The sequence below is a fragment of the Heptranchias perlo genome, chromosome 16, assembly GCF_035084215.1.
Source record: "Heptranchias perlo isolate sHepPer1 chromosome 16, sHepPer1.hap1, whole genome shotgun sequence".
In the NCBI taxonomy this organism is placed as follows: Eukaryota; Metazoa; Chordata; class Chondrichthyes; order Hexanchiformes; family Hexanchidae; genus Heptranchias; species Heptranchias perlo.
The window spans coordinates 29,903,322-29,922,204 of record NC_090340.1 but is presented as its reverse complement, the minus strand read 5'-3'; the positions used below and the strand labels follow the sequence as shown (position 1 = coordinate 29,922,204).

The window sequence follows — 18,883 nt, the reverse complement described above, 5'->3', positions numbered from 1 at the left end:
TTGTCCAACCATACTACCGAAGTACAACCTGTTGTTAAATCCATGTACTGCACTATCAGTCCAGTACAATCTTAATCTCATAATATGTACCCCCTTTCAAGAACAGCACACTAACACATTGTAGGTGGCTCAAAATCATAGGTTTGCTTTACTTGATACTCCACCAGAACAATTCTAAAAAGGTGACTTTAAATATCTGGGCTTGATTTGAGGCAAAATTCCCAGCGTTATGGTAGTGTTTGATACTATCCAACCTCAATAATATCAAAAATTTCTATATAAAGCAGGACAAAACTGATTGATCAGTTTTGTTTCAAACTGGCAAAGAACAGCTGACCCTAAGCAATTCAGGCTTCAATTTCTTCCCCTGGATTTCTCTATTTTTCTCATGCACAAACAGTACAGATGGATATAAGTATAGAAGTCATCAAATACTGCAGAAATGTGGTAATTCCATGATCCTGTGCTCCCAGAGGGAGGCTACACTCACAGAGAGCATGAGTCAGAGATAAGGTGACTAGATTGTAGTCCTGATTCTCCACCCCGTGCTCCCTCTGAGTGCGGTTCTCCTAGGAGCTCAGCCTCATGGAATTACCCTTATTAAGAAATCGTTATTATGGCATACTACGTTTCTAATTTACCTCAATGGAGAACCTCAGTTCAAGCAGACATCAAAGGTCGGTCAGTCCCACATCATTCACCTTCTGTAAATTTATGGAACATAGGAACAGCAGTAGGCCATTCAGCCCCTCGAGCCTGTTCAAGCATTCAATTAGATCATGGCTGATCTGTACTTCAACTCCATTTATCCGCCTTTATTCCCTATCCCTTGATACCCTTACCTAACAAAAATCTTTTGATCTCAATGTTGAAAATTTCAATTCACCCATCATCCACAGTCTTTTGGTAGAGTGAGTTCTAGATTTCCACTAACCTTTATGTGAAAAATTGCTTCTTGATTTCACTCCTAAATGGCCTAGCTCCAATTTTAAGATTACTCCCTCTTGTTCTAGATTCCCCCACCAGAGGAAATATTTTCTCTGTAGCTACCCTATCGAATCCTTTTAACGTTTTATACACCTCGATTAAACCATGCCTCAATCTTCTAAACTCAAGGGAATACAAGCCAAGTTTATGCAACCTGGCCTCATATTTAACCCCTTAAGCCCTGGTAATATTTTGGTGAATCTGCGCTGCATCTCTTCCAAGGTCAATATATCTTTCCTGAGATTCTCTGTGGATGGTCACTGTGATACCTGGAAGGACATGGTTAACAATGTCACCACTGACAGCATTGTTCCGAGGACCTGGCTGCAATGCTGGAAAAAGTTTCATGATCTCAGAGTCTAAAATCAGCGTGAGATCCTACGTGTTTGCCAAGGTCACCCCACCCTCTTAATTGCTATGAAATCTCCCAGTACAACATGGCACCTTTCGTCTTTAAGTGGTTCCACCCTGTCTTTTGACTGTCCTTTCATTTCTTTGGTACTTAGAAAAGCCCTGACCATTGCCCTTTATGTTGACTGCCAGGCTTTTTTCATACCCTGTGGTAATCTTGCTTTTTGCTTCCCTTCTATTGCCTTTATAGTTCTCGTAGATTTATTCTGCCCTTATATTTATCAATTGTCTACTTTAAACCTCATTTTTGCTCCAATCTTTCTATATATCCAACTTTCTATATATCCAACTTTTGATTCATGCTTTTTTCCTCCTACTTGGAATGTATTTAACCTGTATCATATTCATCTTGAATCTAAAATCCCATGATCCCTTGCAATTCCTGGGGCCTGAAGCAATTTATATATAGTTGACGGGTGCTCACACCAGTATCAGTGCAGCAGTGGATTGGGGGGGTGGGGGATAGGAATTTGTGGCAGAGAGCAACCGCTTGTATTCAGGTCCAGCAGAAGATGAAGAACATAAGCAAAAATGTGGCCCTTTCAAAGAAAGATGCTTTCTCCATGGTTTTTTCTGAAGCTCCATTTGAATGAAACTCAGAACAGTGCTTAAGTGCGGGACCCAAACAGGCCTTTGCCACTTTGGTGGGCTCCAAATCTGCCAAGGTGAAGTACTGCACGCCTGTCTCTTGCTGTTGTACAGTACACAGAACCATCGGAGATGGTGGGAATTCTGGCAGGCGACATCATTCTGCCAGTACTGCCTCTATTTTTGATGTTACGCGGCAAAGGGGTGGTCACAATAACCGCCAGAAACCCCAAGGCATCATGGAATGGGGCAGATACCTGACATAAATGCTTCTTGCCCCAATTTTCACCCCTGCTAGTCTTCATCTTCTCAATAACGCCTTCAGTTCACCCCTTTCGCTAAGGATAGTCGGAGCCCTTGTATTTATATATCTCCCACTGCTGGTCCACTGTTTGATGTGACAGTTAATCTGAACTGATCCCAATGATACAACAGCAAAAACAACAACAACTTGCATTTATATAGCGCCTTTAACGTTGTAAAATGTCCCAAGGCGATTCACAAGAGCGTTATCAAACAAAATTTCACACCGAGCCACATAAGGAGGTATTATGACAGATGACCAAAAGCTTGGTCAAAGAGGTAGGTTTTAAGGAGCGTCTTAAAGGAGGAGAGAGAGGTAGAGAGGCGGAGAGGTTTGGGGAGGGAATTCCAGAGCTTAGAGCCTAGGCAGCTGAAGGCACGGCTGCCAATGGTGGAGTGATTAAAATCGGGGATGCGCAAGAGGCAAGAATTGGAGGAGTGCAGAGATCTCGGAGGGTTGTAGGGCTGGAGGAGGTTACAGAGATAGGGAGGGGCGAGGCCATGGAGGGGTTTGAAAACAAGAATTTTAAAATCGAGGTGTTCCTGGACTGGGAACCAATGTAGGTCAGTGAGCATGGGTGATGGGAGAATGGGAGTTGGTGTGAGTTAGGATAAGGGCAGCAGAGTTTTGATTGAGCTCAAGTTTATGGAGGGTGGAAGATGGGAGGTCAGCCAGGAGATCATTGGAATAGTTCAGTCTGGAGGTGACAAAGGCCTCTCTTCTCGGCTTCTCTTCCCGCTCTCGCACCATTACCTCTGCATCCCCCAAGGATCTATCCTTGGATCTCTCCTACTTCTCATCCACATGCTATCCCTTGGAGACATCATCCAAAAACACAATGTCAGGTTCTACAGGTTCGCTGATGACATCCAGCTCTACCTCACCACCACCTCCCTCAATCCCTCCACTGTCTCTGATTTGTTACACAGCTCGACTGACAACCAGTACTGGATGAGCAAACATTTCCTCCAACTAAATATTGGGAAGACCGAAGCCATTGTCTTTGGTCCCCGCCACCAACTCCATTCCCTAGCCACCAACTCCATCCCTCTCCCTGGCCACTGTCTGAGGCTGAACCAGACCGTTCGCAACCTTGGTGTCCTATTTGACCCTGAGATGAGCTTCCAACCACATGTATGTTCCATCACCAAGATCGTCTACTTCTACCTCCGTAATATTGCACTTCTCCACCCCTGCCTCAGCTCATATGCTACTGAAACCTTCATCCATGCCTTTGTTACCTCTAGATTTGACTATTCCAATGCTCTCCTGGCCGGCCTCCCATCTCCCACCCTCCATAGACTTGAGCTCATCCAAAACTCTGCTGTCCATATCCAAACTCACATCAAGTCCCAATCACCCATCACCCCTGACTCCCGGTCCGGGAACACCTTGATTTTAAAATTCTCATTGTTGTTTTCAAATCCCTCCATGGCCTCGACCCTCCAGCCCTATAACCCTCCAAGATCTCTGCGCTCCTCCAATTCTTGCCGCTTGTGCATCCCCAATTTTTGATCTCTCCACCATTGGTGACTGTGCCTTCAGCTGCCTAGGCCCTAAGCTCTGGAATTCCCTTCCTAAACCTCTCCACTTCTCCTCCTTTAAGATGTTCCTTAAAACCCACTTCTGTCCTAGGAACTCCTTAATGGCTTGGTGACAAATTTTGTTTGATAATGCTACTGTGATGCATCTTGGGATGTTTTAGTATGTTAAAGACGCTATATAAATGCAAGTTGTTGTTGTTGTGATGTGCATCGTTCTAATCTAAGGCTCAAAATAGGAATACTACAGATGGGCTTTGCTTATAAAGTCCATCACCGGCATCTCCACATTATAAAGTGCTCCACATTGTTACTAACAAAGCAAGTAGCACGTACCATACTGAAGAGTTATCAATTTACTGCTACTGGACACATACCAGTACATTACAGTATTTGATAATACCTGCGTATATTTCAAAGACTATTACTGCATTAATCTGATGCAAAGATAAGTTGAAAAAAAATTCTGGTAGATCAATTTTACTACCATGGGAAGACTTTCAGTATTGTTATAGAGCTGGATTGAATGAAAAAAAATTGGAGGGGTGGGGCAAATTGCAGAGGAATTCTATTAGAATATGACGAGTAATGCAAATTGGACTATGTTTTCTAGTTAAAAATGTTAACACGCAAGCCTGGTCAATATAGGCTGGTAGCAATGTATATGTCTCGTAAGGATACTGTCTTGTGAGGGTGCCCCGATTTTAAAAGGATGGTAAGAAGCCAAACACAATACACGACTTTTCACAGGTGTTGTTTTAAATCAAATATTTCACACAACCGGACGTATAAAAAAAAATCACATATTGATTTAAAATGTGGTTTACACTTTTAAAATGGTAAACACATCTGTACTAACTTCATGGACCATTTCATTAATTCAAGACCGAATGAAAATAAGCTCTAATCTTCATTTCACATATGGTGGCATTTCTGTTTTATGTGCAGGGGTTGTTTTTTCATTTCTAAATTTACAATTCCATAGAATTACAGATACAAAAATTATAACATACAATTAGTCTGGGCACCAGTTAAATTGACTGCCTTATTTAATTTGAAATATGTTTCTTATTCCTTTATAATGTACATTTTCCTATTCATTACAGTTGTTATGAAAAGCAGTGGATTACTGAGCTTCAATATTCATATAAATAAACATTATTCATATTCTGTAAGAAACCTTTTAAATTATATATAATTAGTTGTTTTCACAGTGATGCTAGAATTCAGTTATCATATCTATTATATAAATTATATTTAATATAGTGAATCACCGATGGGATTTTGTAAAGAGAAAATAGAATCCAAAAATAAATTACATTTTATCAAAAGAATAGTTATAAAATTAAAATGGTTTTCATTCCCTTTCACTGGGCTTAAAGATCAGGTTGACTGCGGAAGTATAAAGGATACTATTGACATGCCTAGTTTCTAATAACTATGTCTGTGTAATTTTTTCAAAAGCGCTGAAGGAAAAGAAATCCAAATAATCTCTTTTATTACAAAACAATTTTCATATAATTAAATTGCTGTATTTCTCTGCTACATAGCAATTTTATATAGCATCCAGTCTAATAACAAAGAAGCAGGTATTTTATTTTTAAAGCAACATTTGTAACGGGTAATTTAATGTTGCATTCAATTTTTCTCTCATGGGAAAAATTATCATACTTTTTCTTAATTGCTTTCTTAAAAAAATGTTCTGATCCAGAATAGCAAGCCTAGGTTTACCTAAAATAGACACAATTCTTGAAGTTTAAACATTTAGCTACACTATGGGTGCTAAATTAGGCCGTGTAGCGCCCGTTGTTTCGGTGCTACATGGCCTCTCGAACATCCAAGATGGCATCTTGGCTGTGCACGCACGTTTCCAGCATGACGTGCGTCGGACGTCATCTTGGTATAGGAGTTTGCGCATGCACAAATACCAAACTCCGGAAGCATGTAAAGTAGGGAGAAAATGCATGCAATCAATGTGCAACATTGATTTAAAGTGATAGACACCATTTTGGACCTTAATGCTCAACTCAACACACAGTCTTAACCACGCACACCTGAACGTGTCGTAGAATGCCTAGAGGACCACCCACCAGCGATATTTAAAGGGACCATGCAGGATTTACAGGTTAGTTGCTGGATTATTGCTTCTGGCTGCTGGTAGAATAGGAAGTGTTTTTTGAAGCTCCCTACACTTACTGAGAGTTCCTAGAGTACATTTGAGAGTGGTTTGGCAGGTACTGCCTTACAGCTTGGAAAGTTACAACCGTGGTTGAACAACATTCCTGACAACAATGGGTGGTCTGCTAGGGCTCCCGCTGGGCATTGAGCACAACTGGGAGCAAGCAGAGAGACCACGTACAGCAGGTCAAGCTACGAGGAGAGGAAGGATGAGGAGGCGTAGGAGGCCATATCCAATGAGGGCCTTCCGGGACCAATTCTCTTACCTCAACATGACCGAGGAGCATTGCATCCGACACCTGGGGTTCACCAAGGAAGCCGTGACCAAGATCTGTCAACTGGTGCGGCCACAACTGCAGCCTCAGAGCAGGGCAAGGACAGCATTGCCTGTGGCTGTGAAGGTCACCGTGACGCTGAATTGCTATGGCTCAGGGTCATTTCAGGCCTCTGCTGGCGACATGTGCAACATCTCGCAGTATGCAGTGCACTGCTGCATAAGGGAGGTCACAGACGTACTGTACAAGATGAGGAACAGTTTAATCACCTTCCCTCTTGACAGAGACAAGCAGAACGAACGAGCATGGGGGTTCGCTCGCATTGCTGGCTTCGCCATTGTGCAGGGCGCACATTGCCCTGCATATCAACTCGGCCATCCTCGTCAACCGAAAGGGCTTCCACTCCCTGAACTTGCAGCTGGTGTGTGACTACACGCATCGAACCATGGAGGTCGATGCCCACTACCCTGGGAGCAGTCACAACGCCTTCATCAAGCGACAGTCAAACATGCCAGCTACCTTTCACCCACCTCGGCAAGTCAAAGCCTGGCTACTGGGCGACAAGGGCTATCCCCTCACGCCGTGGCTCATGACTCCGGTCAGGAACCCACGCACACGTGCACAGCAGGCCTATAATGAGAGCCATGCTGCCACACGCAACATTGTGGAGCATACCACAGGCCTCCTCAAATAACGCTTCCGCTGCCCAGACCAGTCTGGAGGAGCCCTGCAGTACACCGCTGAGTGGGTGGGCAGATTTGTGGTGGTATGCTGCACACTGCACAACCTCGCCATCATGAGGGACCAGCCTTTGCCACCAATGATCAGAGAAGACCCTCAGCCAGAGGTGGAGGAGGAGGAGACTGAGGAGGAAGAAGCCGAGGAGGAGGAGCAGGAAGAGGAAGTGGGGGAAGACGCAAGGGTGCAACAGGGACCACAGGCCTTGTCTGCAAGGGCTCTGCATGCTCGCCTGATCCGTGCCCGCTATCAATAATGTGAACTACGTCCCCCAACTCAGTCCTACACTGCCCACCTTTCTGCTCCCACAAGACAATCAAATCGCCCTCTATCTGATTGCACATTGGTTTCCCCCTCAGCTCATCACACAAATAAAAACCACCACCAAATGCAAATTCAAAGTCACATTTATCAATGAATAAATGAAATTATAGAAACAGAACAAAACTATTCACCCTTGTGCATTGCCGTAGTGCCTGTTGCTCGTGTGCCTTTGCCTTTTCTAGTGCTCCTATGAGGTGCTTCTCCAGTGGCTGGAGCATGGGTAGTGGGAGGCTGCTGGCCTTCAATTGAGGAGCGTGCAGATGGCCTTGGAGGACAACCTCGAGCAGCTCTGGGCCGGGAGGGCCTGGCTTCAGACTGCATGGGCTGCAGCAGTCTGGCCTGGCTGGCCAATAGGCAACAATGAGGGCACTGGCTGAGTGGCAGGGATGGGAGCAGGAATGCTGTTGTCCTGAGAGAGGACAGCAAGTCCGACTGCCATAGCGCCACTGCCACTTTCCCGGAGCGGCACCTCAGCAATCCTGGTGATCAGCTGGAGAATAGATTGCTGGACTGCTGTGAAGCCAAAGGAAGCTCCTGTCCACAGTGGTCCCCAGAGCCACGATAGCAACAGTCTGAGCTTCCATTGCAGCAGTCTAAGCTTCTATTGCAGCAGACTGAGCAGCAACCGTAGCTTGCAGACCTTTGATGACATTGGTTTGTGCTGCAATGGAAGTCGCAACACTGGCCATCAGATGTTGCACCATGGTGGGTTCCACAGGTGTGCCGATGGAGGTGACCACCTGTTCCATGTTGGAAAGGATGGGCTCCAAGCTCTGTGCAAAGCCCTGAGCCAAGTTGGAGCTGGAGTCCGCCATGCCCCTTCTCATTGTGCGCAGGCTTTCTGGCAGGCTTTCCAGTGCCCCAAGCATTTGTTGGTGTACGCCCATCAGCCGACTTCTGTAGCCTGGCCCATCGAAGTCCTCATCTGACTCCTCTGCAGCAGATCTAGTGAGTGACCTCGCCCTCCGTCGAGCTGGCACCTGTGGTATCCGTTCCCCCAGCCCAGGTTCCTGCACACTTGTGCCTGGTGTCTCTCCACGTGCAGATCCCTCCTCTAACCTAACCTCTAAATAATGCGTAGTGTCAATCTCTGAGCTGGTGGAAGCAAGTGTCAGATCGAGTGACGGTGTGGCTTCAGTGTCTCCCTCCTCCTCCTCCTTGGGCAGTGCCGCCACGTGTAATTGGGTATCTGCAATTGCAAAGGGAAACAGGCTGAGTTGCGGAGCGGGGAGAGGAGCAAGTAAGACGTGCATGCCGACAGCATCTGCAGCACGTGAGTCAGAAAGCCTTATGGGAGGAGGAATATGTGGGAAAGGAGAAGGAACATTAGATATGCAGAGACCTCCTTCATCGGGACCACCAGCACGGTATGTTGTGACAGCTGCAGCGATGGCCCACCCAATGATCCAAAGCCCTGTCTCCTCTAGTGGGGGTGAGGACGTGTAAGCGTCCCCATCCACCCTCAGGTCTCTCCTGCTGCCCGCTGTTATGCGCCACCTTCTCCTGCAAAACAGAGGACGGTGTGTCAGTGAGTATCCCGCAAGGTGTCTGGGTGATGTGCCTGTCATGGTTGAATAGCTGCCAGTGTGTGTGAGACCTGTGAGTGGTGGTTGTGTGACCTGAAAGTGTGGTACTATGTGCGAGTGAGATGCAGCATGCCGAGTGCAGCATTTCGTTTGGATGGGCATTGTTTATTGGTAGGTGGGTGTTGGGGGGTGTGATGCGTGGAGCAGTGGTGCAGTTGGTTGGATGTGCCACTTGACACTTGCATTCACTCACCTTGACCACTCGTGTCAAATCATTGAACTTCTTTCAGCACAGCACCCACATGCGTGGTGCCATGCTCCTGGCATTCACTTCCAGTGCCAAAGCCTGCCAATGCCTGCGAAGCTGCAGTCTGGATTGTCTCCTGCCACCCTGCGGGTACATGTTGCTCCTCCTTTCGTCCACCCCTTTCACCAGGGCCTCCGGTGCATCATCGGAGAAGCGTGGGGCCCTCTCTCGCGCTGGTCCTGCCATCCTTGCAGACATCTTTCCCTCCTCCTCGAGGACTGTGCATGTCCCATTTAAAATGTGCACCTGCACCTTTAAGAAGTGCAGGCTGCCGATGACGTGCGCTGAGCACGCCCCATTTCCGGCTTCCTCATTCACCATGGTACGTAGCAGGCAGCTCAAAATGCAAATGCTGCCTGCGTAGAGGCCATTGGGTGCAAGGTAATAGCAGATCACGCCATCTGTGCCCGAAAATGGGCCCTATCGAATTTTTCCCCAAATGAATTTTAGTTACACAAAAACTAACTAACACTTTGACTTTCTGCATCTTGGAATCATAAGCAGTAGTCCAATCTATTTTCCATTAATCTGTGAGCATAGCAAATTGGCAGCATATTTAAGGCTCTTTAAAATATTCAAATTGCCACTTTGAGAGTGTAATTACTTCCACATTCACCACAATACGTGGCAGTCACACTTTTAGAGCTGTTCTCCTGCCCACAGTTTATTATATCAGTCACTGAAAAAATATACGCTGGCTTGATGGAAAATACATTTGTTTTGGAGTTTACTTCTCGCTTTCGTTTTTTTTCACAATTTTATAAAATTGGAATTGAGGGGGAGTAAAACTAGATTTTATTTACTTTTTGTCAGAACACATTCTAATGATTGAATTGACTTAGATGCAAAATATTCTGTTTCTAACTAAGGATCAATAAACCAAATCCAAACCAAATCACTGCAACTCACAGTATGTTTGCCTTCTGGAAATAGGTACTTCAGAATTTACAAATTACTCAATTCAAAGAAAACAGAGAGCATGTTACACCTCATATGGTTCCAGATAATGGAGCCGATTTTCACCTTCTTAGCACCCGAAAGGCAGTAGAGGCTGGGAAATCCGGTAGAAATCAGTTCCGCTACTCATGACTGAGTCAGACAGGAGCTTCACTTGTGTATGTGAAAGGGGGCGAGGAAGGACACTGCGCCATCTTCTGGCCCACAGGTGTTGACACCGAGGCCCCGATATTAGAATGGAGGCGGGATGGAAGCGGGGGGTGGCGAATGGGTGCGCTGGTAACCCGCCCAATAAAAAATGTCCGTTCCCCATGCAATCGCGATTCAATTGGTGCCACTTAACGTGGCTTCCGGGTTTGTCGTCCGAAAGCTATGCAGCGGGCGGACTGTGCACCCGCGTCACAGGCTGTCAGCTGGAGGAGCTCTATTTAAAGGGGCAGTCTTCCAATGGCTTTTCCTGGAGCAAACACCCACGCACATAGGGGCAAGGCTGCTCCAAGATTCAACGATGCCTCACTCCAGGTGCTACTAGATGGGGTGAGGAGGAGGAGGGATATGTTTTTCCGGCGGATGGGAGGAAGTGGCCTGCCTCTGCCACCAAGAAGGCCTGGCTCGAGATGGCACAGGAGGTCACCAACAGCAGCAACACCTCCTGCACCTGGGTCCAGATAGGAAGGGCTTCAATGACCTAAACTAGGTCAGCCAAAGTGAGTACACTTATTGATTCTCCTACATTCCATCTTCCACACCAACCCCCCACACCCCCCAACTCATTCTGCTCTGCCAACACTATTCTATCACATCACTCCTCACACCCACTTAAGGCTTATCCTCAACTTACCTGCACTTCCTCACCTCCCCATTAATCACCCCACCACTACCACTCAACCCAATCCTCATACAATGTCATCGCTCTGTCTCATACTGATCCTCTGATGCATCTCTTTCATGGTCAGCCTCACCTAAACCAATGCATTCATCGATTGGCCACTTCATCATCACTCACTCACACGTTTGTACTTTCTCTCCTTATAGGAGAAGAGCGCTCAGTTTGCACGGGAGAGGGCGAGGACTGGAGGGGGGCCACAACAAATCGTCATCCTCACAGAGCCCGAGCAGGAGGCGCTGGAGCTCAGCAGAACCCCTGAGTGCCTGTCTGTCGGGATGCCGAGACTGGCACTCGACAAACGTCTGGTGACACAACTTTAACATTCATCACGCACAATGTGAATTGATGTTACCAATGCTTGCCATCTTCAGCACCTCAGTATGCTCATCACAACATGACACATTTGTGATGATGCTTAATTGCCTTCTGTTCACTTACAGGGCCTTTAGCGACCGTTGGGACAGCAGGGGGCGATTCCTCAGAAGACCTGCCGGACTCTGAGGGTGCACCGTCACATCTTAGCAAGCCATCCACCAACGCAGATACTCCATGTCGGTGGGTTCTAGTCCTCACTTAGTTGGGTTGGCACTTGGTGAGTCACACGTGAGCATGAGCAGGCACTGGTGGCAGGGGCAGCTGCGGAGAGTCTGCGTCGGTAGGAGCACTCCTCTCCAGGCTCTGCTCAGCTGGATACAGATGCGGAACCCTGGGGGTCATCCTTTAAAAGGAGAATGATCGAGGGACAGCAGCACATTTGCGAGGTACTGGAACAGGTGCCACTTGCACTCTCCACAATAGCGCAGAGGATGGAGGAGTCCAACTCCTGCATTAGTGGAATGGTGGCAAAGGTACGGAAGGGAATCTCTGAGATACTGTCACAGGGACGTGAGGGAATCTCTGAGATAGTGTCACAGGGACGCGAAGGAATCTCTGAGATAGTGTCACAGGTAAGTGCGGGAATGTCTATGATGGAGAGAAGGCTAGCCTCCATTGAGCTTCAAGCATGGCTCACAAATGAGTCCATTTAGGCCCTGACAACGGCCGTTCGGACTCAGGCAGAACAACATTCTGCCGCCTTGAACAGGCAGACACATGTCCTCCAAACTGTTGTCCAGCAGAGTGGTAGGAGTGATGTGGCTCTGGCCCAGGGGAAGGATGAAGGCGAAAGGGGACATGGAAATGGGGACGCCACTCAAAGTGCTCCCACGTCTCACCCATTGCCCCTCTCTCAACCAGTACCCGCAATGCTGCCTCCTCTTCAGGTGGCCGCGTCTACCCCTGCACAGGTGCAGGTGAAGGAATCTTTGGAGGGGCCCTCACGAGCTCCAAAACACAGAGGGCATAGGCCCAAAGCATCTAAGCAGTCAGGACATGAATATGAGCAACCTGCCACTACATTTGCTGCAGCCACAGGGGATGCACCACGTAGAAGTAGTCATAGAGTCATAGAGTCATAGAGTTATACAGCACGGATAGAGGCCCTTCGGCCCATCGTGTCCGCGCCGGCCATCAAGCCCAGTCTAATCTAATCCCATATTCCAGCATTTGGTCCGTAGCCTTGTATGCTATGGCATTTCAAGTGCTCATCCAAATGCTTCTTGAATGTTGTGAGGGTTCCTGCCTCCACAACCCTCTCAGGCAGTGAGTTCCAGACTCCAACCACCCTCTGGGTGAAAAAGTTCTTTCTCAAATCCCCTCTAATCCTCCCGCCTTTTACCTTGAATCTATGCCCCCTTGTTATAGAAACCTCAACGAAGGGAAAAAGCTCCTTAGTATCCATCCTATCTATGCCCCTCATAATTTTGTACACCTCAATCATGTCCCCCCTCAGCCTCCTCTGCTCCAAGGAAAACAAACCCAATCTTCCCAGTCTCTCTTCATAACTGAAGCGCTCCAGCCCTGGTAACATCCTGGTGAATCTCCTCTGCACCCTCTCCAAAGCGATCACATCCTTCCTGTAGTGCGGCGACCAGAACTGCACACAGTACTCCAGCTGTGGCCTAACCAGTGTTTTATACAGCTCCATCATAACCTCCTTGCTCTTATATTCTATGCCTCGGCTAATAAAGGCAAGTATCCCATATGCCTTCTTTACCACCTTATCTACCTGTTCCGCCGCCTTCAGGGATCTGTGAACTTGCACACCAAGATCCCTCTGACCCTCTGTCTTGCCTAGGGTCTTCCCATTCATTGTGTATTCCCTTGCCTTGTTAGTCCCTCCAAAGTGCATCACCTCGCACTTTTCCAGGTTAAATTCCATTTGCCACTGTTCCGCCCATCTGACCAACCCATCTATATCGTCCTGCAGACTGAGGCTATCCTCCTCGCTATTTACCACCCTACCAATTTTTGTATCATCAGCGAACTTACTGATCATACCTTTTACATTCATATCCAAGTCGTTAATGTAGTCGTAAGATAAAGGTGAAGGTTTTGTGAGCACAAAGGGTATGCACAAGGGTGTTTGACAGACTATCATGTTTTTCATTTATATTTAGTTTTTGTTCAAGTGACATTAAATTTTATGATTGTCACCACTGCTGCAATGTCTTGCCCATTCTTGGCTGGCTTTTGTGATAGGGCCCTTTCATGAGGTTCACCATGAATGGCGACACTTGATTCCACCCATTGCGTCACTTTACAGTGGGTGTATGTGTAGTTGCAGGACTGTTTTGTGTAGGGAGGGGTGGGCGGCCTGGTGTGGGCGTTGCTCTTTCCAGGTGGTGTGAAGAATGGACTGTTCACGCTTTCTGATGTTAGGAGAACCGTTCACATATCAGTGACTCCCTGGCCTCACGAGCAGCCAGTTGAGCTGCTGCTTTGCCCATGGGTTCCTCCTCCTCCTCCTCCATGTGGGAGGCAGATGTGGATGCGACCTCCTCAAGCGGCACCCCTCTCTGTTGTTGTCCTCTGTGCTCTTGTGCAGGTGCCTGTGGCGCAGCACTGTGTTGTGGAGTTCCAACTGGCGGAGGTAGATGCCATGCCTGGCGAGGCTGGTGATGTTGCTCATCCTCGGATGTAGTGGTGAATGCAGCCATGGCGCCTCCCCATCCTGACGGTGTGAGTTTGAGGGGGTCCGCAAAGTAGTTAAATTTGTGTGAACAGAAGAACTTTGAGTGGAAAGTAAGAATTTTCAGTGAAAGCACAAAGATCTCGCAGCCAAAGGTTTGTCTGAAAGAACCGAGTGCCCTGCTGCAATAAGTGACCTTTTCTCCCCATCTGTCAAAGAAGCATTTGAATGTCCCACTGGCTGCTGGCTGAAACACTCTGTTGCAACATGGAATGTTTCCCACAGCATGGGAAACACACTGAGGATGCTTCAAAATCGCACCCCTGCCTCAATGTGGAGAAAATTAAGTAGTTCAAGTACTTAAACTATCTAAACAACTGTGTCAAGTATCATCCCGCCAGCTTTAATTGCCGGTGGGACTTCCGCATTCGGGAGGCGCGCGCGCATCCAGACGTGTCAGTGGGGAACCCGGAAGTCTGCGGGTTGGAGCCGGATTCCGAACCCGAACTGGATTGCCCCTATTTTCGGAGCCCCCCCCACCCCCGCCATTTCCCGGGAAAATTGAGCCCTGAGTCTCCAGTTCACCCATGGAAATCTGGCAGGGAGGAAGCCTGGGGCGGACTTGTGGGAGGGCTTTTAAAAGGTCCACAGATTTTTAAAGGTAAGTGCATTAGGTCTTTTAAGGTCCCTTCCTGCATTTTTCTCGGCTGATACTTAGACTTTTATGAGCCTTTATTCCAATTGCTGTTATTTTTTTTGCCCCAAGATCCTTTTGTTGGCACCAGCGGGTTTGACACCAGGATCTTTCTGAACTGCCAATGAAGTACTTTTAAAGTATAGTCACTGTTGTAATGTAGGAAACATAGCAGTCAATTTGCGCACAGCAAGGTCCCACGAACAGCAATGACCAGATCATCTGTTTCAGGTGTTGGTTGAGGGATAAATGTTGGCCAGGACACTAGGAGGCCTCCCCTCCTCTTCTTTGAATAGTGCTGTGGGATCTTTTAAATCTACGAGAGTGCAGACGGGGCCTCGGTTTAACTCAGCTAAAAGACGTCACCTCCAATAGTGCAGCACTCCTCAGTACTGCATTGAAGTGTCAGCATAGATTATGTGTTTAAATCTCTGGAGTGGGGCTTGAACCCACAACCTTCTGGCTCAGAGGAGAGAGTGCTACCACTGAGCTAAGGCTGACATGAGGCTGAGGAGAAAACCAATGACAGGAAACCAATGAACATTAGCAAGGATGGGAGGGGTAATTGGCAAATGGGACTTAGTGTGGGACCGGACGGCAGTAGAGTTTGACCAAATTGGAGTTTCTAAAGGATGAAGCCTTAGAAGTCGGAAAAGTGGGTGTTAAAGAAGTCATGTCTGGAGGTAAGAAAGTGTAGAGGTGTTTCAACAGCAGATGAGATAAGGCAAGGATGGAGGTGGGCAATGCTGCACAGGTGGAAGCAAGAAAAGTAAATCCTGCTTAGCCAGTTTAACCTCCTTCCTCTGTTGACTGCTGAGACTGGCAAACTCACTGTCAAGGTACATGTGAATGAAATATCAATCAATAATGGTATTTGAACTCAGTTATCTTATTTTAGATTATAATCCTTTTGCATTATAGTTGCTGAATCACTTCCAAGACAGTCTGTAGAAATCTGTCCTTTTCACCACTGCATGATAATATTGTTATTAGTTCAAAGTAGTGCTAAAGTCAATCAACTTGATTCTATGTAACAAAACCATGGACAACAATAGGCTAAGAAAAGTGCACAGACCATTGAAACATAAGCAAATGTTGCTTTTTCCAAAATAAAGTAATGCCATAAATTTGAAAACAAAATAAATTTAATTGGCAGAAATGCTAATTGTTTTCAAATCATGTACATTGCAGTATAAATCAAAAATATGAATCAGGAACAGGCACTTCCCCCCTTTTCCTTTTCCCATCAAGTCAAATGTTCTCTAGATCCCCATGCCGTAGCCCTTAAATCCCATTTCTCTCTAGTTTCTCTGTCAACTACCCCTCTGACCTCTCTGAGCTCACCTTGGTCATGAGACCACTTCCTGCTCCCATGACTCCATCGCCACTAAACTGCTGGCCACCCAACTTCTCTTCTTGGTCCCCATGCTGACATTGTAAATAGTTCCTTCTCCTCAGGCACTATTTCAAAACTGTCATCATCACCCCCTTCCTCAAAAAGCTAACGCTCGACCCCTCTGTCTTTGCAAACTACCGCCTTATCTCCAACCTTCTTTTCCTCTTCAAATTCCTTGAATGTGTTATCACTTCAGAAATCCATGCCCTTCTCACCTGCCTTTCCCTATCTGAATCTCTCCAATCAAGTTTTCACCCATCTAGCTCATCCTTTCATAGTTTTCTTCCATGTGCTTCATCCAACTGAAATAGTAATGAGTTTGAGTTACCTGTTATATCTTTGTAATATAGAAAATTACCTGATAATCTTTATTAATCTTGTACTGCATAAATAACATATTTCTCGTCTTTTCAAGTTCTTGAACGGTTTCTGCATGCGTTGCCTGGAGCTCTCGCACAGAGTACTCTAAATCTTTATTAATGCTGTCCTCCACTTTCTCCAGAAATTCAAGATTTCCATTCTTCTGATGCTTACGAACCTACAACAAAGGTAAAATCGCATGATTGATGTAAACACGCCTTCCCTTCCAGTGCAGCTTTCTCCACCTCACTACAAACACAAAAATCTACAATATAGCTGGCTAGCAGCACTATAGTGTACAGAAAGTTTAGTTCAAGCTGGGTTTGTTGTTGTATATTTTTGCTTTTCATGGCTAAACAACATTTGTAATTTTCCCGAGTTTTGCCCCAGTATTTTTGTGTCCCCATCAGGTTATAATTCTGTCCTACCCTTCAAAGTCCAAACAAAAGCTGCATTACTTAGCTTCCAAAAGACAAACTCTCAACAATATTAATAAAAAATATATATTTATGCAAATATTTCTGGGTGTGGACTAATTAACCTTTGTTGTAAAAATGAAATATTCACACAGTCTAAATAAACTTCAGATTACTCTTCTCTGACTTTACTCCCCTTGCTCTTTCTGACATTTTCATATGTTTGAGTAAGCTACATTAGCCACTCGAAGGTTCACCAATGAATTAGCCTCTTGAAATGCTTGTCACTCCAATCAGGGCATATGAGGGTCAGATTGTTATTAGACCACAGAGCAGGCAAGAATTGGAAGAGGGATCAACTTCTTTACATTACCTTTATGAGCATCAGTGCTTCACTGAGTTCAGCCACATCAATATCACTCTCCTGAAATTAAAATAGTCAATAAAGGGCATTATTAAATGGAAATGAATAATACAGAGATAACTGAAAATAACATAGTAGATTCTCACCAAATATGACATTTGGCTTGAATATCATGAATAAATAAACTATCACATTTTTACATTCTTTTTTCCAAGGCTTTATGATGCATAAAGCTGGTGTACTTACGCTATGCATAAAACATTTCAAGCTTTCCATTGTCACATTCAGGCAGATATAAATTCTGTTCAGGTAAGTATCTTACTTTGGTGAAGAACTTCATACGATCTTTTAGTTCATCCAGCTGTTGCTTGTGTTCCAGATAGTGGAGCTGGAGTTCTTTGTTCTCCTGGGAGAGTCGCTCATTTTGTTCTGACATTCATCGTTCAAGAAATGGAAACAATAGAAAAGCAAACCCAGACAACAATGCGTTAAAATAAAAATGTAACAATGACAGTACCTAATAATAGCGTCTCCAAGGGAAATCAAGAGCAGAACATGGGTAACCCAGTTGTTGTCCTGAACAGTTTAAAATGTTATCCACACTGTAATTTCTTTTAAAACGCTGGGAGAAAATTTCCTGTGTGCTATATGTAACAAAATAGTAAAACAGGTTTACAATTTTGTTACAAATAGCAGATCAAAAAAAAATCTTCTCCAATGATTTTATAGCAATTTGACACTTGTTAAGATAAGTAGTTGGAATTTTCTTAGACATTGTAAATGACAACAGTGATTTTAGGGATAAGGACTTTCTACCCCTAAGGTTTGAACCTAGCTCAGTGCCTGGACATACATTTGTTTTTGAAAGGCTGTGAAATTACATTATAGTAGTTTTGATTTACTGTCTACCTAAAATGAGATCACAATTACAAAACCTTCTTATATCATACAAGAGGTAAACTAAAATACTACTTTGCCAAACAGCAGATTTTTTTTGTGAACATAAGAAACAAGAAAGTATGGCCCATTCAACCCACAGGACCACGTATAATCTAGCCCATCCTGGACTCTATCCCATTGTCTGTATTCTTTTGAACATATTTTAAAGGGGGTGCAGGAACAGAGTGACCTGGGGGCTGTACAGTGGCAGGACAAGTTGAGAATGCCGTTAAAAAGTCATATGGGATCCTGGGCTTTGTAAATCAAGGCATAGAGTACAAAAGCAAGGAAGTTATGCTAAACCTCTATAAAACACAGGTTAGGCCCCAGTTGGAGTATTTTGTCCAATTCTGTGCACCACACATTAGGAAGGATGTCAAGGCCTTAGAGAGGGTGCAGAGGAGATTTACTAGAATGGTACCAGGGATGAAAGACTTCAGTTACGTGGAGATATTAGAAAAACTGCGATTGTTCTCCTTAGAGCAGAGAAGGTTAAGGGGAGATTTGATAGAGTAATAAAGGAGAAACTGTTTCCAGTGGCAGAAGGGTCGGTAACCAGAGGACACAGATAGAAGGTAAATGGCAAAAGAACCGGAGGCAACATGAGGAAACATTTTTTTACGCAGCGAGTTGTTATGATCTGGAATGCACTGCCTGAAAGGGTGGTGGAAGCAGGTTC

At 45.6% G+C, this 18,883-nt stretch overlaps 1 protein-coding gene across 2 annotated transcripts in view; it reads right to left on the bottom strand.

Moving 5' to 3' along the window:
• The window catches only part of rpgrip1l (RPGRIP1 like), a 186,697-nt gene that overhangs the window by 95,219 nt on the left and 72,595 nt on the right, over positions 1-18,883 (bottom strand). For both annotated transcript variants that reach the window (XM_067997882.1, XM_067997883.1), the window contains exons 11-13: positions 17,588-17,694; positions 17,275-17,325; positions 16,484-16,663 (exon numbers count right to left, since the gene is read on the bottom strand). In XM_067997882.1, coding sequence (XP_067853983.1) covers positions 16,484-16,663; positions 17,275-17,325; positions 17,588-17,694 — 338 coding nt within the window. The remainder of the gene's footprint in view (positions 1-16,483; positions 16,664-17,274; positions 17,326-17,587; positions 17,695-18,883) is intronic.